We start from the raw sequence: 26,892 nt of genomic DNA, 5'->3' as shown, positions 1-26,892 counted from the left end.
TTGTTGATAATGTAACATGCTAATTAAATTTTTTTAACCACATGATTCGTATTAGTAAAAAATATATTTTTTTGATTAAAACTTAATTTTTATAATGTTAAAAGTATTAGTGTTATTTTATTAAGATAATATATGATATTTTTGAAATTGATATATATCGCATGGTTAAAAAGTTAATACACATCAATATGTTAGTCATCATCAAAATGTCATGTCTTCTATCATCTAAGTAGAAGATAAAATCTTAACATTGTTATTAATTGTTAGTCATCATCAAAATGTCATGTCTTCTTTCATCTAAGTGGAAGATAAAATCTTAACATTGTTATTAATTGTTGTTAAATCGATTTTCAACAAATTATAAAACTAATTTTGTTAACATTGAGATTATGGTAAAAAAATTAGACTCAAATTTGGAAAAGAAAATTAAAGAGATAGGTGGAAGAACCGTTTTGTCACATAATTGTATAGAATTGGGTAAATCTGACAATTATGTTCGCGTGTCTTAATCTATCATGTATATATAATATATTAACAATTATATGTATAAGCATGAACATGACACAACTAATTAAACATATCATAATCTTAGTATATACATAGATATGTTTATTAAATGTAAAACATGATACAGTACGCTTATATATGTTTATTAAATGAATCAGATTAAATTTGTTATGGCATAACACAGCTTATAACCCATGTAAATGATTAACATGATTAAAATTTTAAAAACAATTAAATTAAAATACATACTAATAAAATATAAAGCCATTTTTCAAATTTAAAATAAATAATTAAAAAAAACTAAAACAGCAATATCCATCAATCATGTGAAAAGTCTTCAAATAAATCGTTGAATAATTGATATTGATGTTATAAACAAATAACGAGCAAATACGTTAATATGATTAATTAAATAAACAATAAATGGGTAAAAGGTTATATAAGTATAGGATAACATAATAAACTAAACATGTTAACTGGGTTAAATGGAATTGACATTTTTAAAATATAAAATTTATATGTATTTGAACATGTTAGACATGATTAATATACAATTATTTTAAACTCAAATCCACTTTAAATTTTAGTGTGTATTGTGTCGTATTTACTTGTGTTGTACAAAATGATTAGGTGTAGAGTTGGGGCAACGGAAAGATTGTGATTGAAATTAATATGGCAAAACATAAGGGCGTGTGGTGCGTGCAACCAAATTCCTAGAGCCATGCATGCCCTTGAACCATAGTTTTAATTGCCCAAGCTGTTGCCATCCTCTGATTTGGATGGACATTTTCTTGAGGGAACCTTTCGCTGATTCGGTCATACAATATAAATAGTCGTCTTCAAACCGGTCCCGTTGCCAATTCATTATATATTCATGCGCCCCACAGTTGCCCACCCATTGGCTACACCAATTTTTTTTTCCTGTCCACAGATTTATATGTATATACCGACCAACACTTTGATTCATCTGATCTTTATACTAGTACTGCATCTTTTCCATCTTTTGTTTGTAAGTAATGCTTATGTAAGGGATGATTTTTTTTTATATTTATTTGAAAATTTGTTGTTATTTTATCTTTTGAATCATAAATATGAATTTGTGATAAATGATAATTTTTAATTCTTTATTGATGTGAGGTGAAATATATCAAAATTGATATAGACTTAGATAAGAGTGAGTCCCTTTCTTTTATGGATAAAGACAAAATAACTAGTACAACAGAAAAAGTAAGGTAAATTGTCACCAATCTTATATTAATAAGAGATAAAATGAGTTTTGAAGTTATAAATGAAAGCTTTCTTGTACTTAATAGGCATGTTTTTTTATTTAAAAGCGTGAATCCATAACAGTCATATATATTTTATTTATATACACATGAATTTGATTTTTTTTTATAAGAGTTACAAATAAAGATTTGTAAATGTAAATTCCATTCCATTTACAATAGATAGAAAAATGGTTTCTTTTGGGACATATATATATGTTACAAAATAAATCTGAAAGAACAACTATAAGAGAAATATAAAAGAAAGTATTTAGAAAGAAAAAAATTATTTATGGGGAGAAAAAAGATCTTATTGAAGTGTGTGTTTACAAATAAACTGATGGGGCCTATTTATAAGCAAATAACCCCTTTATCTTGATAGAATTTATAAGATGAAAATAACACTTAGAGATTAGATGGATTAAATCCTAATCTAATCTAATTTACATCAAATCTAGATATAGATAGAATAAATGAATATTCACAAAAATATTCATAACACTCCCCCTTGAATATCCATTGTATTAAGAATATGCCTTGTTAAAACCTTACAAGGAAAAAACCTCATGGGAAAAAAATTCGAGTGAAGGAAAAAAAATATATAATTCTTTTCAAGAATACGCTTATAAAATACTACCTTATTAAAAATCTTATAAAAAAAAACCCAGTGGGAACAACCTTGATGAAGGAAAAGATTACAGTGCGTATTTTACTCCCCCTAACAACTGCATTGTTTAATATATTTAAAACGGCACATCCCAATCTTTTATACCAACTTTTCGAATATTGCAGTAGGAAGGGCTTTAGTAAACAAATCTACTAGATTGTCACTTGAACGAATTTGTTGAACATTAATATCACTCTTTTCTTGGAGGTCATGAGTGAAAAAGAATTTTGGTGAAATATGTTTTGTTCAATCGCCTTTAATGTATCATTCCTTTAATTGTGCTATGCAAGCAGTATTATCCTCGTATAATGTTATTGGAATTTCTTTCTTGGTTGACAAACCACACATTTCTCGAATATGTTGAGTTACAGATCTTAACCAGATACATTCACGACTTGCCTCATGAATTGCTAAAATTTCTGCATGGTTAGAAGAAGTAGCAACTATAGTTTGTTTTACAAAATGCCATGAAATAGTCATAGCTCCATATGTGAATAAGTAACCTGTCTGGGATCGAGCTTTATGTGGATCTGATAAATATCCTGCATCTGCATGACCAATTAAATCTTATTTTAATGCATTTGAATAATATAAGCCTATATCCATTGTTCCTCGAAGATATCGAAGTATATGTTTAATTCCATTCCAATGTCTTCGAGTTGGAGAAGAACTATATCTTGCTAATAAATTCACAGCAAATGAAATATCAGGTTGTGTATTGCTAACAAAATATATTAATGCTCCAATTGCACTAAGATATGGTACTTTAGGACTAAGAAGTTCTTCATTATCCTCACGAGGTCAGAAAGGGTCTTTTTTTTTTTCACATCTAATGATCTTACAACTATTGGTGAACTCAATAGATGTGCTTTGTCCATATAAAATTGTTTTAGCACTTTCGCTATATAATTAAATTGATGAACAAAAATTCTATTTGTTAAGTGTTCAATCTGAAGACCCAAACAAAATTTTGTTTTTTCAAGATCTTTCATCTCAAATTCTTTCTTTAAATAATCCACAACTTTTGATAACTCTACAGGAGTTTCAATAATGTTTAGATCATCAACATAAACATTAATTATCACAAATTCAGATCCGAATTTTTTTTTAAAAACACATGGTCATATAAGATCATTTTTATAGCCTTCTTTTGACAAATATTCACTTAGGCGATTATACCACATACGTCCAGATCATTTTAATCCATATAAAGATTTATTTAATTTAATTGAATAAATCTCTCGGGATTTTAAATTTTGTGCTTTAGGCAACTTAAATTCTTCAAGGATTTTCATATAGATATCATTATCAAGTGAGTCGTATAAATAGACTGTAACTACATCCATCAAACGTATTTCAAGCTTTTCATGTATTGTCAGACTAATTAAATATCAAAATATAATTGCATCAACCACAGGAGAATATGTCTCCTCATAATCAATACCAGGCTTTTGGGTAAAACCTTATGCGACAAGCCGTGTTTTATATCTCACAATCTCATCTTTCTCATTTCGTTTTCGCACAAATACCCATTTATATCTCACTGATTTTACGCCATTTGGTGTACAGACTACAGGTATAAAAACTTCACGTTTTGCAAGTGAATTTAATTCCACTTTGATTGTGTCTTTCCACATTGACCAATCATTTCTATATCTATATTCTTCAACAAATGTAGGTTCAAGATCCTCATTTTCTTTCATAATATTGAGCGCTACATTGTATGCAAAAATATCGTCGATGATTATTTCATTTCGGTTCCATCTTTTTCCCGTCATGACATAATTTATTGAGATCTCTTCATTTTCACTAATTTCAGATAATTGAATTTCTTCTGAAATTATGTCAGAGTTCTCTTCTGGAGTTTTTGTTTCCTCTTCTTGACCATCTTGAATATTTGCTCCTTTTCTTTTTTGAGGATTTTTATCTTTAAAATCGATTAGTCTTCCATGCTTTTGGTGTGCCTTGTCCTACAAGGACATCAATGCTAATAGGAGCATTTGCAGCTAGTATATAAGATTTAGTTATTCTGTTTAGATCAGTAAATACGTCTAACAACTGATTTACTATATTTTGTAAAATAATTATCTTTTGAACTTCAAGTTTATATTGCTTTGTGTGAGAGTCAAAACTAGATAATGATAATTCATTATAAGAATTTTTTTTTTCAGCTGCTTATTTTTCTCCTCCTAATGTTGAAAAAATTGTTTCATCAATATGACAATTGACAAACTTTGTTATGAATAAATCTCCTATTGATAATTCTAAATATGTAATTACAAATGGAGATTCGTATCCAACATATATTCCTGACTTCCTTTGAGGATCCATCTTTGTGCATTGTGGTGGAGCACTTGAAATATATATCGCACATCCAAAAATTCTTAGATGAAAAATATTTGGTTCTTGACCATAAACCAATTATATAAGGAAAATTGATAATAACTTGTTTGGCTGATGCATACAAATACTGCTGCATCCAAAATGGTATGCCCACAAGCACTCATTGGAAGTTTGAATTTCATAAGTAATGGCCTTGCAATTAGTTGAAAGTGTTTAATAAATAATTCTGCTAGACATTTTGTGTATAAATATAAGCAACAGGTTGTTCAATATTTATTCCAACTAATATGCAATATTAAAGGTTTGAGATGTAAATTCACCAGTATTGTCAAGAAAAATAATCTTGATTATTTAACTAGGAAAATGTGTTTGCAAACGAATGATTGCAAATGCCAAATTGCAAGCTGATAATAAGCACACATGTGACCATCTAGTCGATGTATCGATTAAAACTGTAAAATATCTAAATGGTTTATATGGTGGATGTATAAATCCACATATAACCTTGAATATTATTAAAAAAACATAGGGAATTTAGTCCCAACTTTAAATGGTAATAGCTTTATAGTTTATTTACCTTCAGAGCAAACAACATATAAAATTCATTAGATTAAAAAATCTTCTAGTTTTTCAATGAATGATCATATAAATTTTTAATCTTTTTTTTTTTTGCATCATTATTGATCTGGGATGGTCTAACTGATCATGTCAAACATTAAAATTATCAGTAAACTTTTGGTTTACTATAGATTTTAATTATTCTAATATTTGTATAGTTTAATTTTGAGAACAAAGCGAGTAATTTTTTTTAGCACACGCTTTCTACTTGAGATAATAGATGTAATATAGAGGTATTAAGTGTCTTTTTTATTTGTTGTCTCAATATGATATCTATTCAAACAAATATCTTTAAAACTTAATAAACTTCTTTGAGACTTAATAGAAAATAATACATCTTCTATTATAAAATTTATTCCTCAAGGTAGTAAAATATTAGCTCTTTTGGAGCTTTCAATTAATCTTGTACTACCAAATATTGAATTGATATTGATTTTTTTTTTTAGATGTCAAGTAGGAAAAATATTTATTGTCTTTAAATATAGTGTGTGTTATAGTAATGTCTGTTAGACATATATTTACATTATAGATCTTAGATCCAACAATATGAATATTCATAAATATATACAATAAGAAACTTACAAGTTAACATAAAAGAATATTAAGAATAGAATAAAAACACATAATAAAAACATATTATTTTGGTACGTTGAAAGTATTTATCTATTTGTGGTAGGTTACAAGTATACATCCATTTTTGGTGGGTGATCCGCATGTGATGGGTTATCCACTTCTGGTGGATTATCCATTTTTTTTTTAGTGAATTAAGGCATCCATCCACTTTTGATGGTAAAACTATATATCCACCTATAGTGGTAAAATTATTCTTAAATTCAGATGATAAAATTATTCATCCACTTATGGTAGTAAAATTATAATTAAAATAGTAATAGTGTAAATGTTACGTTCACTTCAAGAAATGGATGGATTCGTGATTATGACCATAATTATTAAATGATGTCGCATTCACTCCAAGGAATAGACAGATTTATAATTTTTTATTAGTAGGTCATCTATCGCATTTACTTCATGGGATGAACATTTATAATTTTTATTAATACTTTAGGAAAAGGACATTCATGATTTTTTATTAATAGCTATGTAATAGCAAATTCACTTTCCGATCAAGGGACAAAATATATACTACATCATAGTAAAATTCATATTAAGGTTGATTTTTAGGGAATGAAAATACTAAAGAGATATCAAGTCGCTTACTTGATTTTTTAAAAAACCAGAAATCAAAACCCAATCACTGAAATCCTTTTGAAGCTTGAAGATGATGAAAACATAATAATTCCAAAACTTGCTGATAACGTGTTATGAAATAAATCTGAAAAAATAACTATAGAAAAATACCAAAGAAAATATTTAGAAGGAAAGAAAGTATTTAGGGAGAGAAAAAAGATCTTATTGAAGTGTGTGTTTACAAATGAATTAAGAGAGTCTATTTATAGGTGAATAATTCCATTGTCTTGATAGAATTTACAAGATGAAGATAACACTTAGAGATTAAATGGATTAAATTCTAATCCAATCTAATTTACATCAAATCTAAATATAGATAGAATAAATGGATATTCACAAAAATATTCATAACAATATATATAAACAAATTGGACTTTATTTTATTTTTTGCTCCTTGGAGATGTATTTTCTCATGTAATGGGCGTTATTTTTCCGGGTCCTTTGGCCTTTCCCGTGAGGCTTATGAGTTTAGAAAGTGTAAATGTTGGCTTCTATTTCCCAACAATGTATGCCCCACTAGTAAAGCCTTGCTGATAAGGCATTTGCTTTTCAATATATCCAAATGAAAAGAAGGAAACCCTTTTGGCAAACTAAGATTAATTAATTATAAAATCCTCTCTCTCTCTCTTTCTTTTTGGTATAAAAAGGTTAGGATAAATATATGATTTAATCTCCAAACTTAAGTGGAGATATATCACATCCTACAAAGATAACGTATTCAGGATTAACTCCAACAAAGTATTGTATTAATCCGAAATGACTTGACAATTTATCATATCTCTCATCTTTGGCATTTTCTCTTTGATAATAAAGCTCATGCTAAGAGGTTGTACGCCAAGGCGCTTTGTCAGCATCTGAAAAGAGAAAAAAACTAGTCACCAAAAAATGCAGTACCATTTAGGTAGTTTGCTTTGCCATTTTCTTGGTACAACCATTTAGGTAGGTTTGGTGAAACAAAAGCTAGTACCAAAACAATTTCAACTAGTACTCCACTTGCATTTATTTTCATACTTGACATGTTCTTTTCACGTCACAACATGGGGTGCAAGGAAATATCTTCTGGTGCTGTGCTACATTAATTCTTTTGTCCAAATCCAACCTCCCAATCTTACCATTAAAGCTGCGGCCCAAGGTTAAACCGGAAACAAATTAACTCAGGTTGGACAGGATACTAAGATTATCACGTTGGAACCAGTCATTAACAACAACAACAACAGCAGACACAGACAGAAATGGCGGGGGTATCCCCAAGGCTGAGGCTGAGGCTGAGGCTGAGGCTGACATATCTAGGGTGAAGTTTAGTTACTGTAAATTTCACCTCTTGCCTTTGCCCTGCAATCCAAGAACCATCAATTCAACTACCTCCCCCTTTTTATTGCTCAATAGTCAATTCAAAGCAGTACGTAACCATCAACAGCGATGGAGGTTGACGTCAGCTATTTCGGCTTACAAGCCAGCCATTGTCATCGTGAGTATATCTGTAATCACGTTGCTTTGTCATTTACACACCATTGAACGAAGATTTACCTCCAAACATTTACCAGGAAAAAACTTTTGGAAAGGACTGGTTTTTCCTTCACATGCAAAAATCCAAAAAAAAAAGAAAACTCAAACGTGGGTTAGACGAAGTGGGAGTTGGGCGAAAGAACAACAAAGCAACAACCGAGGCGTGGCCAAACGAGCAGCAGTTCCACGAAACTCTATCTGTGCCAGGCTTCCCGCACGTTCGCCTAATCACACTGTGCCACCTGGCATATGTTTGCACCCTTCGATGGTGGGACCTACAGAAAATTATAGCGGAAGATGGAATAATAATTCTGAAAAGAAGAAATAATAATAATAGTATAGTAATAATAACAAGGAGGAGGGGAGATGCCTTACGCAGGCTGCAACAACGGCCGTCACTAGCGTGAGATGAGACCCTTTCCCCCATTTCTCTCTTACATAAGATTAGTCTGAAAGAAACCACAAAAACAAAATAATATGAATTTTTGCTTTCTCTATTAATTAATAATAATAATAATAATAATACTCTCCCTCCAAAAGGAAAAAAAATGGTAGTTTTCGTTTGCGGTTGTCAATGTGATTGTTGTTGTTATTGATCATGATGTTGCTGTTCTTCCTTGTTTAACTTTCTCTTCTCTCTAAAAATCTCCGCTCCCTCCTCCTCTCTGTCTTTTGTTTTGGCCTTTTCGAGGATGGTGATATCACAGAGAGTTGAATTGATCTGTTAAGAAAGACAAGGGAAGAGAGAGATGGGGGCTTGCGCGTCGAGACCTGAAGGCTGTGTTAGCCCAAAATTAAGGTCTTCAAAGAAGAAGAACCGTAAAAGAAGGAAAAGCTGCTTGAAGAAACGAGTGTCTTCTCGGTTATCTGAGGTATCCTCCGATAAGGTTGATAGGCCTGCTCCACCTGATCATCACTCTTCCTTCACCAACCCAACTTTTCAAGGTCTTTTCCTCCCCTTCTCTCTCTCTCTCTCTCTCTATCATCAAAACTTAGCCTATTGGTTTTTGATTTGATTTAGCCTTGTGTTTTGCAATGTGATCACGGATTTTCATTTTCTGGTTGATTTCCTTGATGGGTTCTGGCTGCTGCGCTGTTTTTGGTAGATGCATGGAAGGTTCTGTGTGGTTAAGAGTCTGATTCTGGTTTATATGTTACCGGGAAATGCATGCCTGTATTATAGGTTAAAGGCATCTATAACGGTAGCTATTTGTTTTTACCAAGGTGAAATTTATAGTGGTAAATGTGGTACCTACTCTTTCTATGATCTATAACCTGAAGCTTTTGTCTGAGCATATCCCCAAGTACTGGGATTGTTATACAGATTGTTTGTAGATGATCAGAGTGAATGTAGGTTGATAGAGGAGAAGTTTTACCGTAACCAAATTTGACGGCAGAGTTCTGGTGGAATTAACTTCCTCCCTATGTGCCAGCGCAGCATAGAGTATACAAAGATACTAATAAAAAGGCAGAATTACGAACTTTCAACTGTTAATTTTTCGTAACCCCAGAAGTAGTTTAATCCGTTAAAGATCTTAATTTGCCATTCTATTAAGCTTTAGCAGACTGGGGATTAATCTGTGGCAGATGCATCTGAGCTGGTTGGAGTTCGATTGAGTTGGAGCTAGCTGCTGCACTGCACTCATTGGTGGTTTCAAGACTACACTGATGTTGCTAAGAAGATTATTACGATTTGATATAACGAACAGTTTTCTTCTAGGTTCAAAGTTGGGTCTAGAGATTTGATGAAGTTAATTTCCTGATGTCCCTTGAATGAGGTGTAAATTATAAGCTTATGAAGATAACTATGTTACTATTTTCATTTTCCATTGTCTTGTTCAGTTAACAGAATAGGTGTTAAGATGGGAATTGTTGACCGTGGAATAAGGAAAAAGAATGAAATATTGGACACCTTTTTTTGTTTTTCCCCCTCAAACTTCCCTACTTCATTGCTTTGCTTCAATGCTGATTCTATATCATACACTACAGTTTTATCCATAAAAAATCCGTCACATCTGATCACCTTTTTTTTTGTTTATATGTTACCAGACTTCTGTTTTTTAGAGTTTTGAAGATGGTAATGCATATAGAATCTACAGTTTCTGATGCCTGCTTTCTCTATATATTTGGTCATCAATTTTGTAATTTAGAATCCTACTTGTTCAAGCATAATGGATAATGCTGCATATTTGCTTATTGATAAGAGCGAGGAACAATGGTGTAAATTAATCTCTATGTGTTAAGATTACATTTGTGCGTTGGTGAATTACTTGTTAAATTAGTCAAAAATTTCCTTTGGTTAATAGATATACTACTCTGGTTCTTCATTGATCACTTTCTGTGATTTATCTTTTTTACTCCAGCAGATTTTCCTTTTATCTTTTATTTCTTAATATATATAACTTACTTCCAATCTATTTACAATTTTTCTCCTGATTCTCGCTTCTACGCATTACCTTTTAAAATCTGGCCTTTTCTAAGTTGGCACTTGGAAGCCAAAAAGTTGCTCCAGAATGTAATTTGTTGGGACCATAATAGGGTAATGATCCTGTTTTTATATGTCAGGACAATAATTATCCCTGATTTATAATTCACTTGTTCAGTTTGTCATGTTACAAAGTTATGTATAAGTATCGGCATTGTTACAGCATTTCAGCTAGAACAAGTTTATTTTAGTTATAGCTGAATAGCTCTGATGTTTTTATGATGTGATGTTGGCAGGAAGCATCGACGAGTGGTTTGATCCAGTTGCAGTATTTGACTCTGACTGTGATGAGGAGTTTGAAAGTGTTCAGGAGGGTATGATATTTAGAAATGTTACTCAGACATCGTTCATTTAAACTTACTTTTCTTTTTCTTGAAGATTATCTGAAATGGTACCATTGACTGCATATGCATCCATATGTGCAGATGTGCTATCTTTAAATGGTCTTGAAGGTGTATCTATATCCAGTATTTCATCTCTAAAAGATGCTAATTGTGGAGAACATTCTTCTTTAGTTGATCAGATGCAGAAACCAGGGGATTTATCAGCTGGAAATTCTGCATGCAACTCTGTTGGTGAGGTCACTAGAAATTCAAATAGTCAGGTCTTGAATTCGGAGGATGTTAATTCCCAATCAAAATCTGATGGGCCTTCAAACAAAGCAAAGCAACCTGTATTCCTTGATGATATTGCCTCCTCTGTGGATGAAGGTTCTGGAAAGGAGGAAGGATTGTTGGATAACTGTGGCATTCTTCCAAGCAATTGTTTACCTTGTCTTGCATCTACTGTTCCATCAATTGAAAAGAGAAGGTCACTCAGCTCTAGCCCACCAAGTGCAAGGAAAAAGAATGCCTTAAAACTTCCATTTAAGTGGAGAGAAGGGCATCCCAATGCGACCCTATGTGAGCATCTATGTTATCCATTGAACTTTTTAATCTGCTGGATATAAACTAGAAAGTTCACCCATACTGTAGTCAACATCATCATCTTTATCCTAAATTTGTTGAAGAGTCTTATTATGAGATTGCTAAATCCATGTGAAATGGTTTTCAGTGAAGGTGGGATTAGTTTTAATCGTGTAGGAGCTCTGATTAGATTTATCTCTTCAGACTTGAGCAAAGATATTAGAATAGTTTTCTCACAGAATCATTTAAAGCTGGAATAATGAAGCACAGTCGCTTCTGTTGTTGTTGTTAACATATGTAGTCTTTTAGAAAGAAGCATTGTAACATGAGCATAGGAGTTTTTCTGTTAGAATTTTTTAAATTTATTCCTTTTTTTTTTCACTTAGTTTCTTCGAAGATGCTTCTTCAGAGGCCAAAAGCAGGCTCTCAAGTACCTGTATGCCCTATAGAAAAGAAAATGTTTGATTGTTGGTCTCATATTGAGCCGGGTACTTTCAAGGTTCGAGGAGAAAATTATTTTAGGTATGACTGTAAGACTGTCTCTGCTTCATTACTTTAACATATATGTGAATACTATTTTACGCAAAATTATTCATCATTATGAAGCAATAGCATGTACGAGACTTTTACAAGTTTTTTGATTTAGGCATCACATTGGTGGATCTTTTATTATCTTGTCTGTTTCTCACTTAACTAGGTAACTATTGTTTAATGGGCAGGGATAAGAAGAAGGATTTTGCACCTAACCATGCTGCATATTATCCTTTTGGCGTTGATGTATTCTTATCTCCACGAAAAATAGATCACATAGCTAGATTTGTTGAACTCCCTGTTGTTAGCCAGTCTGGGAAACTACCATCTATCCTGGTTGTTAATGTTCAGGTATCTCTCCTGTACAGTTGCACTTTGTGAATAGATGTGTGTTTTTGTTATTTTTTTTTTCTATTTTCCATGGGATGGAAGTGCATTGTAATGGTTCTTCTTGTCTTTGTTATGCCTTCAACATGCACTGTACTCACTTCTTAGTGCAACTAATGACTTCCATCACATGACAAAATCATCTTGATTCTTGAGCCATCCTCAGTTTTTTTTTGCATTGTTACTCGTCTGATTTAACATTATAAATCTTGTTTTATCATGAGGTGCACTCTCCGTGCCACACAATAAACAAAAACTTAAGCATTCATAGAACTTTATTTAATTATTTATTTTTCCATAGAGTTCAATGCTAAACTTCAGTGACTCTGCAGATTCCATTGTATCCTGCTGCACTTTTTCAGAGTGAAACTGATGGGGAAGGGATGAGTTTTGTTTTGTACTTTAAGCTTTCTGACAGTTACTTGAAGGAGCTTCCGCCTCACTTTCAAGAAAACATCAGGGTAAGATGGATACATGCTAAATTTATGTCAATATTTTCCCAGAGATTCACTTTGGTGATTATGTTGCTGCAACACTATCCTAGTAGAGATGCAATAATAGTCTCAACTCCTAATGTTTTGATTACTACTTAATTATCATGCCATAAGGTTTTAGTTTTTACCAATATCATTTTGCCAATGACACTTATTTATTTGAAGCATTTGTCTGATTGTCTCTGCTGCTTTATGTTTTTATATTTAGGTGATCTCTTCATGTATTAATTCCCCATTTCATTATCTGATTTACAACCGAGTTTACTATGTTTCTTTTTAAAACAGAGGTTAATTGTTGATGAAGTTGAGAAGGTTAAAGGATTCCCTGTAGATACAATTGTCCCATTTCGAGAAAGGTTGAAAATATTGGGTCGTGTTGCAAATGTGGAAGATCTTCATATGAGTGCAGCTGAGAGGAAGCTTATGCACGCATATAATGAAAAGCCTTTTCTTTCACGTCCACAGCATGAATTCTACTTGGTAAGTCTGTATATCATTTCTTTCATATGTATGTATGTTGAATTATTCCAAACATATGTTATATGAAGTTAGATTTAACTAAGTTATAACTCTCATTCATGATCACAATTTTCTATCTGTGATTTTGTGGCTAGTGCTGACAGATAGCAATGGCATTGCCACCTAAGCCATCGCATATATATCAGATCAAGATCATAACTACCTGCAATAAGCAATTCTATTTGTAGGTAGTTCTGGGTTATAATTTGTGATATGTGATGGACTGTTTGGAATCCCCATTGACATTGAGCAAATCCATTGTGTTCTATATAGCTTCTGAAAAGATTCAACCATGTCTCTGCATGCGCTTTGTGTTTCAAACTAGTTTCTTTTCCTTCCTGGTTGAATGGCTGGGTGGCACCATCAAGGGTACCCCTCAACCATCTCTTAAAAATCCCACCAGGAAAAAGGTAAATAGATAGATAAAGGGGGAGGTGTGGGGCAGAGGGTTTAATGGCTGATTAGCCTGAGAAGTTATAAGATGCTGCATTATTAAATTAATTTTTACCAACTTATATTGGATGACTTGCTCCAATGGGGGCAACCTTGAGTAGCATTGGATCATAAAGATACATTATCTCATTATGATTTCTTTCTTGGGCTCACCAGTCACCGCAATGAGTTTTTGCAGGGAGAAAATTATTTCGAGATTGATATAGATATGCACAGATTCAGTTACATCTCTAGGAAAGGTTTTGATGCATTCCTAGATAGGCTAAAGCTCTGCATCTTAGATGTTGGCCTCACAATTCAGGCAAGTTCAAACTTCTCCTCCCAATTTTCTCCTCAAAGATCCCCCCTCCCCAAACAAGGTTGTTGGATTTTTGGATGCTGGTTTTCTAATATCATTTACTCACACATGATGTTTGCCTCCTAAAACAGGGGAATAAACCTGAAGAGTTGCCAGAGCAGATCTTATGTTGTATACGGTTAAGCGGCATTGACTATATGAATTACCACCAACTGGGCTTAAGTCAAGAGCCCTCTGATTTAAGTGCTGAAATGTTGTAACTCTTGTAGCTATGATCCAAAAAATGGCTAATTTCAGAGAAATTTCTACGCCTTGTTTGTTGGTACTAGAATTTCTGAACTCAATAGCCAGAGACAACAAGTGGACTTCTTCACCTGTTTGTCTCCCTACTCAGATGACATTTAGAGCTTATAGTCACCGGTGTGGTGGTCAATGTGTTTGGTAACAAATGCAAATCAGGAGGGTTTTGGTCAAAATTCGTTCACTGGATGGCGATGAGTTTAACCAGATAAGCATATGCGCGAATAATAACTTGTACAAACAGATAGTATGGTCATAGGAACTTAAAAGAAAAAGAAAAGAAAAAAGACCAAAGGTACGCCCTTTGAGATCCTTTTACTTATCTATTGCTGTTAGTTTTAATATTTAGGTTCAGGGCATGGCATTTCCACACTAGTTGAATTCATATTTTTTATAATCTTTGCTAGATTCAGGCCTTTTCTTTTCTGTGAGTTATGTCGTGTTAAATGAATAATAGGATATAAAAGTTAAAAGTATGGCTTTACAAATTCTCCTATCCTGTTAATTAAGCATGGCACAGACTCTAACACTGTATTTACCTTGAGTCCTTTGACAGCGAGAAGCTTTAGAAATTGTTGCAAGTGTAAAACGTGATGCCGCTATATGTTCTGATTTTCGCTTTCAATTACTTGAAACAATCTGTTAAAATTTTGTTATAATGAAATATTTTTCTGAGTATTACTGACATTTTATGGGGTTCGCATTTTGCATTTTGTCTCATGTGAAACACAATGGGAAATCTATTCACTGTAGCATCAGTGTTTACAGATCAGAGGCATGCCTAGAAATAAATATTTGTAAATGATAAAACATTTTCGGGAAGCAATTACATGTCTTCTATGATTGCTGTAGTTTCTGCTGAGAATGAAAAACTAGTTCAAGACTTGCAGGGCGAAAGGGGCTTCCCACATAAACCTTTATTTCCAGTGAAAGAACTCTGGGGAAAGTCACTAAGAGGTTTGCCAGCGGGAATTTCCCCCACCAAAAGATTATCTGATAAATCCAAGTCCTTAAGGTTTTTCAGGTTCAAAAACTCAACTGGTATTTTACCAGTAAAATGGTTTCTCTGCAGCTTCAGAGTCTCTAAAATGCTTAGATTTGCTATGGCCTCTGCCAAGCTGAAACCCAACTTATTATAGCTCAAATCCAAACTTTGCAATGCCTTCAATTGCCCCATAGAAGTTGGTAACTGACCCTCGAGTAAATTATGTGATAAATTGAGATACTCGATTCTCTGCTGCGTTCCTACACCAATTTGCTCGATTCCAGTTGTGAAACTGTTGTCAGATAGGTCAATATACGTCAATGAACCATCCGGAAAGCTGTTTCCTATCTTGAAAACCTGATCCAGGGAGCCTGTTATCTTGTTTGAGTGGAGATCTAGCACTCCTAACTCCTGGAAGTCGGCAACTGAATCTGGAATATTTGAAACGAGATAGTTCCTTGAAAGATTTAAGGAGTATAGTTGAGTGAGGCTTCCAATCCATGCTGGTATGCCACCAGTGAGATGATTAACCGACAAGTCCAGTTCCTGTATTGGACTTGGAGTTGATCGCAAGAAGTCTGGTATTTGGCCTTTGATTCCACATCCTGCCAAATATAATCGGGAAAGAGATGGCAATTCTGCTAGCCATGTTGGAATGGAGGTGAGATTTAAAAGGTTGAATGAGAGATCCAGTGTTTGCAAATTTTGGAGGGCAGACATTTCATCAGGCAATGGTCCTTGAATTAAATTGTGAGAAATGCTTAAGAGTATGAGATGAGAGAGTTGACCAATTGATTTTGGTACAAGTCCAGATAACTTGTTGCCGCTAAGATATAACTCTGTCAAGGCTTCTAGATTAGCCAAACTAGGGGGAATTGCTCCCTCAAACTTGTTATTTGCTAGAGAAACCCTTTGGAGGGAGACCAGATATCCGAAATTGGGTGGTATTCTTCCACCTAGGTGGTTGTTTTGCAGCCTTAAAAAGCCAAGCGAAGGCATTTGACGAAAAGTTGATGGAAATGGTATTTCTCCCTCAAGATGATTACTATCCAAGTACATGACTGAAATGGTTGTCAGATTGTTTACTGAAGGTGGAATTTCCCCACACAAAAAATTGTCCGAAAGATCAAGCTCCTTCAAAAGCTGCAACTCACCAACATTTTCTGGTATATGACCAGTCAGGGAATTGCTATGAAGATCCAAATAGATGAGATTTGTCAAGTTCGTGAATGAATCAGGAATACTAGCGGTGAATCTATTTGAATGTAGAAGTAAAGCATTAAGATTTTTAAGACAACCAAGGCTAGGAGGAAGAAACCCAGATAATTTATTCTCATGCAGGTGAAGTTCTTCAAGTTTTAACAGCTTACCGATGCTTTCTGGTACAGACCCTTTTAGCTTGTTTCCATAAAGGTGGAGCTTTCTCAGGTTCTGGAGATGACCAATCAGTGGTGGGATTTTTCCGGTAAGGCCTGTGAGTCCCCCAAGATCAAGGACTTGAAGAGAGGTGAGGAATGTGATTGATGGGGATAGCCAACCTTCCATCTGGGACTGAAAGACGAAATCATCCGTGGAAATGAATCCTGGCAGATGAATTTCTGTTACTCTACCAGTTGCATTGTTGCAGGAAACACCTTCCCATTTGCAACAACTATGGCCAACCCACTTTGCTAGCCGACCAGAAGCGTCCATGCGGATTCCACCCTTGAAACTGATGAGACCCTTCAGGTCACCAGGGTCGCATTCTTCACTAATGCTCCTCTTTCCCCCGGATGCTGTCGTTATGATAGTCAATCCTAGAAGAAGCCACAGCAATTGACCACCCATTTTTGTCTGGACACCTGATTCTTTTGGTCTAGGGAGAAGAATATGCTAACTATCACCGGTTTCTCTCACTGTGATCGGTGTGATTGAACAGGAAAGCAGGAATGTGAAATGGGTGCAAGTTAATGGGAAAGTTGGAAAATTACTTGAGCCCATAACAACGAGAACCGGAGTTGATCCAGGACATTGATTTCGCCTTTTCTTTTGTCCTCATTTTTTCCGAACAGCTTGTTATGGTAAAAGCACGTGTCTGGATCATGATGTCCTTGGTCAATAGCGCTGAAAGATTACCTAAATTAAATATTCCGATAAATGCTCAATAGTACTCAAATGATAAAAAAAAAAAAAAAGCTTTTGTTCTCTTTTCCTTTTTCATATTAAAAAAATCAAAAAGATATTTCTCAAGAATCAATCTGCAAGGTCGTTATAGCAGCAGCAAACTACGCTTTCTATTTATGCCCCAGAATAGATCCACTGACAACATCCAGTTCACCAAATTCTTGAAGCAAAGGTCATCACGTGGTGAAATGATTCTTTTTGGTATCAGTGTCACAACCTCCTTATTAGATTGTTGTTCTTCACTGGAAGCGCGTTTCCGTTTGGACAACTTCCATGTTCCTAGATCACTGGTGGTCCTAATGCTGTACTTTAAACACTTCTGTGGGCAGACATCAAAGGTTCTTTCTACTTGTTTATGCACTCCAAGGAAAGACTGCATTTTGGAATTTCGAGAAGGATCTTACGCCTATCGGTATAGACTTCAGATTTCTTAAGCAATTAAGCTGTTGAGTAGGATTAAAATATTAAAGGGATATGCTTGAACTTCCAAGACAAGTTCAGCCTCTGTGTATCTGAATGCTACAGGAGTAGAACAATGCAATACGTTACTGATTCACAGTTGAATAAATATTTTTGGATGGTTAGATTGAGGACAGAAGATTCGACTCTTGGAGAATATGTTAGGACCATGTGAGAGTACCACCAAGTTAAGACAGGCATATATATATATATATATATATAGCACAACTAGCAATAGCAAAAGAGGCATCTCAAAGTTTATAGTGACATAGAGGCAGAATGCGTTTGCCCCTCCGCTCCATCGGATTTCCTTTGGTTGTTGTAACAAGTCAAGACAGAATTTTTTTGGTGATTCTGGTCACAAGACACATAGGGAATTCATCTCCATCATCCATTGGCTACACGTTGATTGACAAGCTGGTTTTTCATGATTTTTTTTGTTATCACCAAGGAAAGAAACAAAATGCTATCGTTCGCAATGTTGGTCCCTCAAAAGGGAGAAAAAAAGGAATTGTACAGAGCAGCATAGCTAGAAGGGTACACAGATTGAGACAAGCAAAAGAACAATGTTCAGGCTCAAACTTGGAGTTTGTGAAGTCTTCTCTTATCAACAACTGGATAATAAATAATTGCAATGCTACTCCTTTCAGGTTTTATGTACATATGGAGGCAAATAGTAGAAGTTTTCCGACTCCAATCCATCCACCCTCTGGTATAAGTTGAAATCCTTAATGCAGCTAGATGAAAAGGGAAAAGGAGCCTTTTGTTTTGCATCTTTTTTCTTTTTAAATGAAGCAGTTAAGACTAAGAGAAAGGAAGAAAAAGAAAAAGGAAAAACATCCTTTAAAAACCAAGTAATTAAGATAATAGGATAGGAAGTACTTGGATGAATTAACAAATCCCGTATGTTTTATAGGAGATTTAAATAATTTTTTACCAGCTGAAAATAGCATCAATTGCGTAATCATTGGGATGTTCTATTTTAAATATCAGTAAATAAAGATAGAAAAAACAGAAATAAAAACTCATTCACATTCTAAGGAAAATGGATTAATTTCAATTTAAAAGCAAAGGAATGTAATTTTCTCATGAGGTTCACAGATTTCTCTTTAATGTGCGGCAACTCTCGATCATTTCGGATCTCAAGACTTGTCACTGGAACTTGAGGGACCAAAAGCTACAATTTTCATGAGAAATACAAATTTCCCATTAATTTGCAGGATATCTTCACCATTTTGGATCTGGAAGCTAATTGCTGGAACTTTCAGAATCAGAAGCTCCTGTTTCGCTAGGCCTGTTAACAAGTTTATGAAACAGATTAAATGGAAAGTGCAGAGATATATCAATGACTCTGCATTCCTGCATAAGAGAAAACACATACTCTTGGAAGTTGAAACAAGGATCTAAAACCTCCTACTAATTTATTTTATGGCAGTGTGGATAAATGACCAATGGCTGCTTGGTTGCTTTGCTATATGGAAAGATCAAACATTAATGGCGGAACTCTAGTTACTCCCCGTGGAATACAACTGAAGATATAGATTTTGCAGATATCGATGCTGTAGGGCTTGTCACATCTCTATCCATATTGCTAAAGTTGGCTTTACCAGATAACATCTTTATTGCTATTTGAGCAACTTCAGCAAACCAGTCATCCTCTGGCAACACACTGCAAAAACAAGGGTTATCAGCTTACATGCTGAACAAGTTGAATAATTCTTGACAGTAAAGTACTTCAAAATATCATTCAAACAAAATGTAGCTGGCTTTGAATTTACAAATAGAATTGCTGATAAATGAAAATGCTCCCATGAGGAAGTCTTTTATATTTGACAATCTTTTGTTGACTGTATTTACCTGTATGGATCAATTCCAGTTGCGGTAACTGCATCAATAGCTCTCTCTATTATGTTCTTGATAACTTGTTGCAGATTTCGAGACAGATATCGGCCTTGAGAAGAAAAAATGATAACAAACTCCATATCCAGATAAAACTGCGTCAAGATCAAAAATTGTATGAAGTTCAATCACTAAAATACAAACTAATCATCAATATAGTAATGGTTTTACCCTAGGTGAGTATACCTGTTGAAGACCAAGGGGACCCAAAGGCATAGGCCCCTGCTCTATCTGTTCCCAAAAGCTTTGATCATCAGAAAGCCAAAGGATCACGGTCTCTGTGAGTCTCATTAATAGAATAGTAGCAAATCTTTCCCTACCCACAAACATATCAGTCGCAATACTTGCAATCCGTGTCAATTTTAAAAAAAGTTCCTGAACAATACAACCTTAGCATTAGAAAAGGTGGAATTTTTAGCAATGAATCAGAGATGCAATCCTATTACTACAATATTTGGACTATAGATGTGAAAGACCATACTGTGCTAGCTCAGTCCATGGCATGAAACACTACAGTATTACTAGTTGTATACCTTATTTATCTTTATCGGACAGTGTGGACAGGAGACAGATCAAGCATGAAGAAAAACAACTGTACTACTGAGGGAGAAGACCGGCATTTTGGTTTTTGTTTTTTTTTTTTTTATAATTAAGACCAGCAATTATGGTGCTTGATATACAGAAACGTGGTACAACTTTATATTTAGGTGCCTTTTAAGGTATGTTTTTTGCCTGTATGCCCGTACAGATACTACTAAACATTAGGGCAAGAACTCCACAAAATATGTTATATGGTTAAGGTCATACACATCAGTGATGGCTTTTAAGAACTCCAGAATCATGCTTTCATGTGTCTATTTAATTACAAACAAGGTTCATAATACTGAAGCATGAAGTTGACATATTTGGTTAAAAGGAGACAGGGCAAGTACATAAGCTCTCTTGTAAAGTTTTTAAACTCCACTGCAGTTTATTACAATAAGATAATATTCTATGGTTATATGGTCATATCCGCAATGCTGTTATACCTTAGACATGGTCTATATATCGCTTGGTTTGAGTTTGCCGTTCATTACAGTGCATGCTTATGTCAAGAAACCAAGATATCTCAATTAACAAATTTGCAAATTTATAACCTGGAAAATTGGAGATGGAAACCATTCAGGTTCTTCTGAATTCCCATCCAAGCTTATATATATCTGTGCATTGAGACGGATGTCCCCATCTTCTGTGAAGATGAGATCAAGGGCATGTTGTCTACAGAAGCTATCTCGCAAGCGATCAACTGAGCGTTGAAGTTTCCTCTTCCATTCCCTTTGTTCTGGAAGACGGCTTTGCCTATCTGAAGCTCTTTTAGGGGTGGCTTCCACTCTGTTAGACTGGCTCAATGGCAAAAGCTTCATTGCAGAACGGGGAAGTAGTTCATCTGCTAGCAATGACGCATTGGCGAGTAAAGCCATTTGTTGGGATTCGTTCTCGGCCATTCTAACAATTTTACCGCCAGAACCTTCTAAATTTTCTTCATTTTCCATTGATCCAGGCAATGCATTTATCAACAGATTAACATAGGAGTTGAATACTTGTAAAACACCTTCTAAAGCTGGACCATCCAACTGAAGACTCTCAAGGGGGCCAACATCCTCCAGAAATTCCTGAAACCAGACAAAATGCACAATTAGGAACACTAAAGATTCAAAAGTTTGCAATAAAAGAAGTTAAAAAACATTTAATGATGTTTTTATCCCATAATATTAATCAAATTTAACACTCTTCACTTCCACACCGAACTGGTAAAACCAGGTGCAATAAGACAAGCCACGATAAATAAGATTTTCTTTTTCGACAGGTCTAATAGACACTAAGGTTGAGTTAGGAAAAGAAATAAATAACTTTTTAAAGAAAAGAAAAGTAAGATAAAAATAAAATGAACCCATTAGTACTGTTAGGATATCCTATTGAGAAGGAAGCAAAAATAATTACCTGAACCATTGAATTGAATCTGTGAGCACTGCTTGAAAGCTTTGGTTGTGACGTACTTGCATTATTAAGAGATGAAGTAGAAGAGAATGGACGTGCACCAACTGATGCATAAGTAAGCACCCAATCATCTGCTGCAGCTAGGGCAGCACTGCTCTGTTCAATTCTTTTTAAGTTGGCACTGAATGCCAGTTGGACACTGGGCCTAAAAAGCCTCAATAAAACGGGGGAAAGGGCTAATCCACGAGCTTCTAACAAAGAGCAATGGCCGAGGCATATCTGAATACATTCAGTGGCAACTCTTAGACCCCCTGCAGCTGCTGATAAAGCTAGCACATGTCTCTTTAAGAGAACTGCAAAAACTTCAGTTTGCTTGATAGCCCAAGTTACAAGCTCAGATGAGTATGCAGGCTCCTCACCAAAAACTGCCAAGGAATCACTAGCAGCCTGTGCAATGGTTGAAAATACAAGCTGTGAAAGGGCTGATGTAAACGCTCCTCCATAAGAAGTGCTTGAAGGGCGAAGACTTTGCATACCACGGTGCAGCCTTTGTTGGTGAGAATTGAGTAGCAACGTATGGGCACGAGTACCATCCCCAAGGTTTTTAATGGTTAAAACAGCAGAACGAAGCTCGGAGCCTTGTGTGAAAGGTTGGCAAGTAGCATCTGCAAGCTGATCAACCAGTTTTTGTCTCAGCACACTGAGGGCACTCTTCAATTTTGGGAGTGCATCCGAGCTTAAGGTCTGTTTACTTTTAGCTTCTTTTGCTAATTGCTCCCCTTCAGCCAATGCAGCCATAGCTTCTTCTACTCTCTTTTCCGTCAATAGAACGTCAAGGTTGTCCAAAAACTCAACAAACCACTTCTCTGTTTTGGTAAGTTTTGTATTTTCAACATCAGATATGTCCTCCTCTTCTGAATCTTCAGGACCGGTTGACAAGGAATCAAGGATGATACCTTCAGCCAAACCATGAACTAAAGCTGCCTGAGTAGATAGAAGATTCCTCATGGAAAGGAGTTCCCCCTCAAGAACTGAAATCTCCTTGGATGTGCTTCGAATGCAAACAATGTAAAACTTTAGACACAAAATTACATATTCACACTTTATGACGACTCCGTGTTGGGATTTAATTTCAAGTAAAAACACATTTGATATTGAAATCAGCATAAAATAAACCCACAGAAGATATCATAATTTAACGATTTAGCACCCATTACCTATTTCATTCGATCAAGAGGGAAAAGTCTAATATAAACATAAAAAAAATACTAAGATTACAAAACAACCATAAAAGAAACACTAAAATTAAGTCCCAAAACAAACCTAGTTTTTAAGCTCCTTAGTATCTAAACCCATGAAATATTCTCTATCCTATGTGACCTTATAACATGATATTTCCCACTCTTCTCCACATCCCTACAACTCAATAATACTCCCATAAAAAATCAATCTATCACAAGAAATCGCATGGGCATTATATTTCTCTGAAAAGCTAATATGTATTACATATTTATAGTCACTACTTGTCATCGAAAAACTCCTACTCACTAAGATCTCTTGCCCATTCCAAGAAGTTTGAAAACTAGGGACCTAGTGAACTAAAAAGGTCAAGGAAGATTTGCAGGCTGCATACGAGGTAGAGTGATCCTTGTTGTTGAAGGGTTTTGTGTCGTTCCCGCGTGAAAGCTTGACTCTGCTTCATCAATGGGGTTCGCGGAAGAAAACGCGGCAGTAGCACGTGTTTTGCTATAGTAGTAGTTGCCGTTTAAATCTTTTACTATGCCGCTGCAAAATTCCTTCCAAGCCGTTGCCATGCGAGCTGTTATTTTTTGGTTGGTTGTATACAATTTTTTTCTCTCTCCTCCAACCGTGTATTTGTATTTAAACTCTCTTGCACTTAATTAAACGGTCCATTCTGTTAGAACATACTCTTTCTTCTTCGCCGATTTGTCTCTTTTATTCTTTTTTGTTCTTGGAGAAGCAGTAAAAGTTCATTCATATTTCCAGAAATTGCAAACACTCGTCAACTCAGTTTTATTATCACTACCCCTTTATTAGATGTCCATTTTAAAGGTTCCCAAAGGAGTTTTTAGCAAGATCGAGGGACTTAGAAAAAGATTCCTATGGGGCGGAGACAAAACGTAAATTAAGAAAAAGTGGCATGAGCATTGTGAATTTACTCAATAAAAATTTGGCAGCTGTAGGCAAATGGTGTTAGAGATTCAGGAATGAGACAAATTCTCCTTGGAGAAAGGTTATCCTCAAGAAACATGCAGGGATCTTGGATCCCTTCCACAAACAACACTAAAAAGATGTCAAGGGTACTGTAAGGGTTTTGGGGGGGCAGCATAAGCATAAAAAAATATAACAAGCCTATCATCGTTTTTAGGAAACGAGGTGTGTCGATGGATGGTGGGCAATGGGAAAAATGTTACGTTTTGGTTTAATTCTTGGGTGGATCGTTAACCTTGAAAACAAAGTTCCCTCTCTTGTTCTTATTGGCAACAATCAAAGAGGCAGGTGAGAGATTATGCTAAGGAGATTTCCTCGTACAATACTAGATGGGAGGTTGAATTTCAAAGAGGCTTATTCAAGCGGAATGGGAACTACCCAATCAATTAATTAATGGCCATTTTATGCAATGTGTGCATAATATAAAAGAAGGAGGATACGATGATTTCGATCTTCAATGAGAATGGGAGCTTAAATTCTCGATCAGGCATCTTTCTATTTCTCTTGATCGTGTAGCAGAAAAACAGGTTAAAAGAGCTCTTATAATTAAGATTTGAAAAATCAGAATACAACCCAAAAGTTCAATGTCTTCTATAGCTTGTTTATTTAGATAGGTTGCAAACTAAAAAAGAAAATTGTTACAATCAAAGGGAATCATTCCTGATGAAGCAAACATGCAATGCCCTTGGTGTAAGAACACAGTGGAGGACTCCAACCACCTTTTTATCAACTATAAATGGAGTTGATAGATAAGTGAGAAATTATGCTATGGTGGAAAGTGTATTGTTGTCCACCTGGATCATGCAAAGAGTTTATTATACAGTGGCGTGACTATGAAATCACTTCTTGTGATTTTCAAACAAAAGCATTTCAACTCCGACACAAAGGAAAATCAAGACAAGAGACCAATATTTAACATGATGAGACACCTATGCTTACATCCATACACGAGAAAAAAAAAAAAATCTTCACTATAAATATAGAAATTACAAAAAATACAAATCACCCATAAACAAACACTAAACTAAAACTTTAAAATAAATCTAATTTCTAAGCTCACTAGTGTCTAAACCCATGGAACACCCTCTATCACATGTAATTCAATATTTCGTCACTCTTTCTCATGTGAAACTTTCACAAAAAAAACCTCGATCTCTTACATTAGAAATCATATGGAGATTACATCTCTCTCATTCTTGTAAAGGCTAAAACCTACTCTACGGTTATCAAGAAATTCCTAATCATTAACATCTCTAACCCATTAGGTATATTTTCTCTTTAAATAAATTTACTCGCCAAGTAATTCTCAATCAACAAAACTTTACTAAAACTAAAACCGATTTTCAATTAGAATCTGAATAGAACATATAACACTCTATCACGTCATGAGTATAGTTGGTAAGCTTCTACAACTCATTTTCCTGCAAACTGAAACAGCGAGGATGACGAGCCTCCAACAACCTTAAGTCTACCCAAGACTTGATACTTGGAGTTGCCAGGACATTAAAGGTGGCCTATGTTTGTATGGTACCATATCCCAGGAAGAGAGAGAGAAATGAAAACTAAATCTGTTAACTCATATATCATGTCAACATCTAATATATCGCAAATACTCACAATCAAGAAGTACCATTGTTTTGCTTCTTTTTCTATAATTTAAAATTCTGATCAGGCATCATCAAAATTTAGGACGAATGGAATGAAAGGGCTGAAAATCTTGCACAATAACATGTTAGACTACCTACAAGTATGAAAGACACCAAAGTATATATAAATTAAATACATATATAGCTGAAAGTTAAGTATTACCGTATAAAGGCGGTATAATTAGCATAAACACTTTTACGCATTTCCTCTGCAGACGCCTTCCTTAACTCCAACAAGTGTGAACACACATGCCTAATCTCCTGTCAAAACAATGAACCAAATTGATTATCTTCAACATTACCGATATTCTGAAACGTGGCCATCTTGTTGTAACAAAATGTTATAACTTTTCTTTCTTTTCTTTTCCTGTCTTGTATAGTACAAAAAAGGAACCCTATTTGCTGGCAGTTATAGCTTCCATGACCATTTCACACACATGTATTGATGAATAGTACGTAAAGGGTGAAGCGAAGACAAAGAGAGGAGACCTTCTCGGTCATGGCATGGCATTTGGAGAGGAGATAGGCATCGGGGTCGAATTGAGAAGCTTTGAACACCTTCAAACGATCGCTGAGACTGAGGTGACCCTCCAGCTCTGCTGAGTCACCTATGCTCATTTTTGTATCACCAGAATGGTAATCTTACCAGGGAAAAACGAAAGGCAATGATATGATCCCGAGGGAGAAGTGTAAAAAGAAAAAGGAAAGAAAAAAAGAAATGGTAGATGATAAAGAAAGAGTCTTAGATGAGAAGGAGCTTAAATTGGGAGGCAGAGGCGGGCATGATTGGCTCTTATTAGGAACAACGTAGGACTCGCTTGGTTTGTTTCAGATTGATTCTAACCATTATCTTATGGAGATCCCCAAGTATTTTAATTTCCCTCCAATATAATTTACAGGTTTTTCTTAATTTTTTCTTTTTCCCTTTAATATTCCAAAGAGTTTGTTAAAGTTTTTATTTAATTCCTATCACCTCAAATTTATATTACTTTAATCTTAATCATT

General features: G+C 34.8%; 3 protein-coding genes across 5 annotated transcripts; 1 reads left to right on the top strand and 2 right to left on the bottom strand.

The window, feature by feature from the left end:
- The first annotated feature begins 8,517 nt into the window (after window positions 1–8,517).
- Window positions 8,518–15,014, top strand: LOC18609316 (uncharacterized). Of its 3 annotated transcripts, XM_088803689.1 has the most exons (10): window positions 8,518–9,099; window positions 10,876–10,953; window positions 11,065–11,214; window positions 11,350–11,541; window positions 11,931–12,066; window positions 12,264–12,426; window positions 12,795–12,923; window positions 13,242–13,436; window positions 14,107–14,229; window positions 14,358–15,014. In XM_088803689.1, exons 1-10 carry the CDS (start codon window positions 8,904–8,906, stop codon window positions 14,484–14,486), a joined length of 1,491 nt encoding a protein of 496 aa, XP_088659815.1. In that variant the 5' UTR covers window positions 8,518–8,903; the 3' UTR covers window positions 14,487–15,014. The 3 variants fall into 3 exon arrangements, with proteins under 3 accessions (XP_088659815.1, XP_007044416.3, XP_017971495.2); XM_007044354.3 differs by having other exon boundaries at window positions 11,155–11,541; XM_018116006.2 differs by having other exon boundaries at window positions 11,065–11,541.
- A 165-nt stretch (window positions 15,015–15,179) lies between these two features.
- Window positions 15,180–17,414, bottom strand: LOC18609315 (uncharacterized). The gene has a single exon (XM_018116005.2). It carries the CDS (start codon window positions 17,336–17,338, stop codon window positions 15,404–15,406), a length of 1,935 nt encoding a protein of 644 aa, XP_017971494.2. The 5' UTR covers window positions 17,339–17,414; the 3' UTR covers window positions 15,180–15,403.
- A 1,980-nt stretch (window positions 17,415–19,394) lies between these two features.
- LOC18609313 (Vps51/Vps67 family (components of vesicular transport) protein) lies at window positions 19,395–26,505 on the bottom strand. The gene is made up of 7 exons (XM_088803892.1): window positions 26,377–26,505; window positions 26,051–26,148; window positions 22,013–23,060; window positions 21,169–21,684; window positions 20,219–20,407; window positions 19,991–20,127; window positions 19,395–19,802 (listed from the first exon to the last, which is right to left on the bottom strand). The coding sequence occupies exons 1-7, from the start codon at window positions 26,503–26,505 to the stop codon at window positions 19,643–19,645; spliced, it is 2,277 nt and encodes a 758-aa protein (XP_088660018.1). The 3' UTR covers window positions 19,395–19,642.
- Between the last annotated feature and the right edge of the window lie 387 nt (window positions 26,506–26,892).

The sequence above is a fragment of the Theobroma cacao genome, chromosome 2 (genome assembly GCF_053813885.1).
Source record: "Theobroma cacao isolate CCN51 chromosome 2, ASM5381388v1, whole genome shotgun sequence".
Classification (NCBI taxonomy): domain Eukaryota; kingdom Viridiplantae; phylum Streptophyta; class Magnoliopsida; order Malvales; family Malvaceae; genus Theobroma; species Theobroma cacao.
Note: the sequence above shows the minus strand (reverse complement) of the source record. Positions and strands in the feature narration are given on the sequence as shown.

Excerpts from the sequence above, each read along its gene's own strand:
- LOC18609313 (XM_088803892.1), bottom strand. The coding sequence starts at position 26,505 with ATGAGCATAGGTGACTCAGCAGAGCTGGAGGGTCACCTCAGTCTCAGC. Across the intron at positions 26,149-26,376 it reads GCCATGCCATGACCGAGAAG|GAGATTAGGCATGTGTGTTC; the intron begins GTCTCCTCTCTT and ends TTGTTTTGACAG. Across the intron at positions 20,128-20,218 it reads GTCCCCTTGGTCTTCAACAG|TTTTATCTGGATATGGAGTT; the intron begins GTATACTCACCT and ends ATCTTGACGCAG.
- LOC18609316 (XM_018116006.2), top strand. The coding sequence starts at position 8,904 with ATGGGGGCTTGCGCGTCGAGACCTGAAGGCTGTGTTAGCCCAAAATTA. Across the intron at positions 10,954-11,064 it reads GTTTGAAAGTGTTCAGGAGG|ATGTGCTATCTTTAAATGGT; the intron begins GTATGATATTTA and ends CCATATGTGCAG. Across the intron at positions 12,067-12,263 it reads CGAGGAGAAAATTATTTTAG|GGATAAGAAGAAGGATTTTG; the intron begins GTATGACTGTAA and ends TTTAATGGGCAG.
- LOC18609315 (XM_018116005.2), bottom strand. The coding sequence starts at position 17,338 with ATGGGTGGTCAATTGCTGTGGCTTCTTCTAGGATTGACTATCATAACG.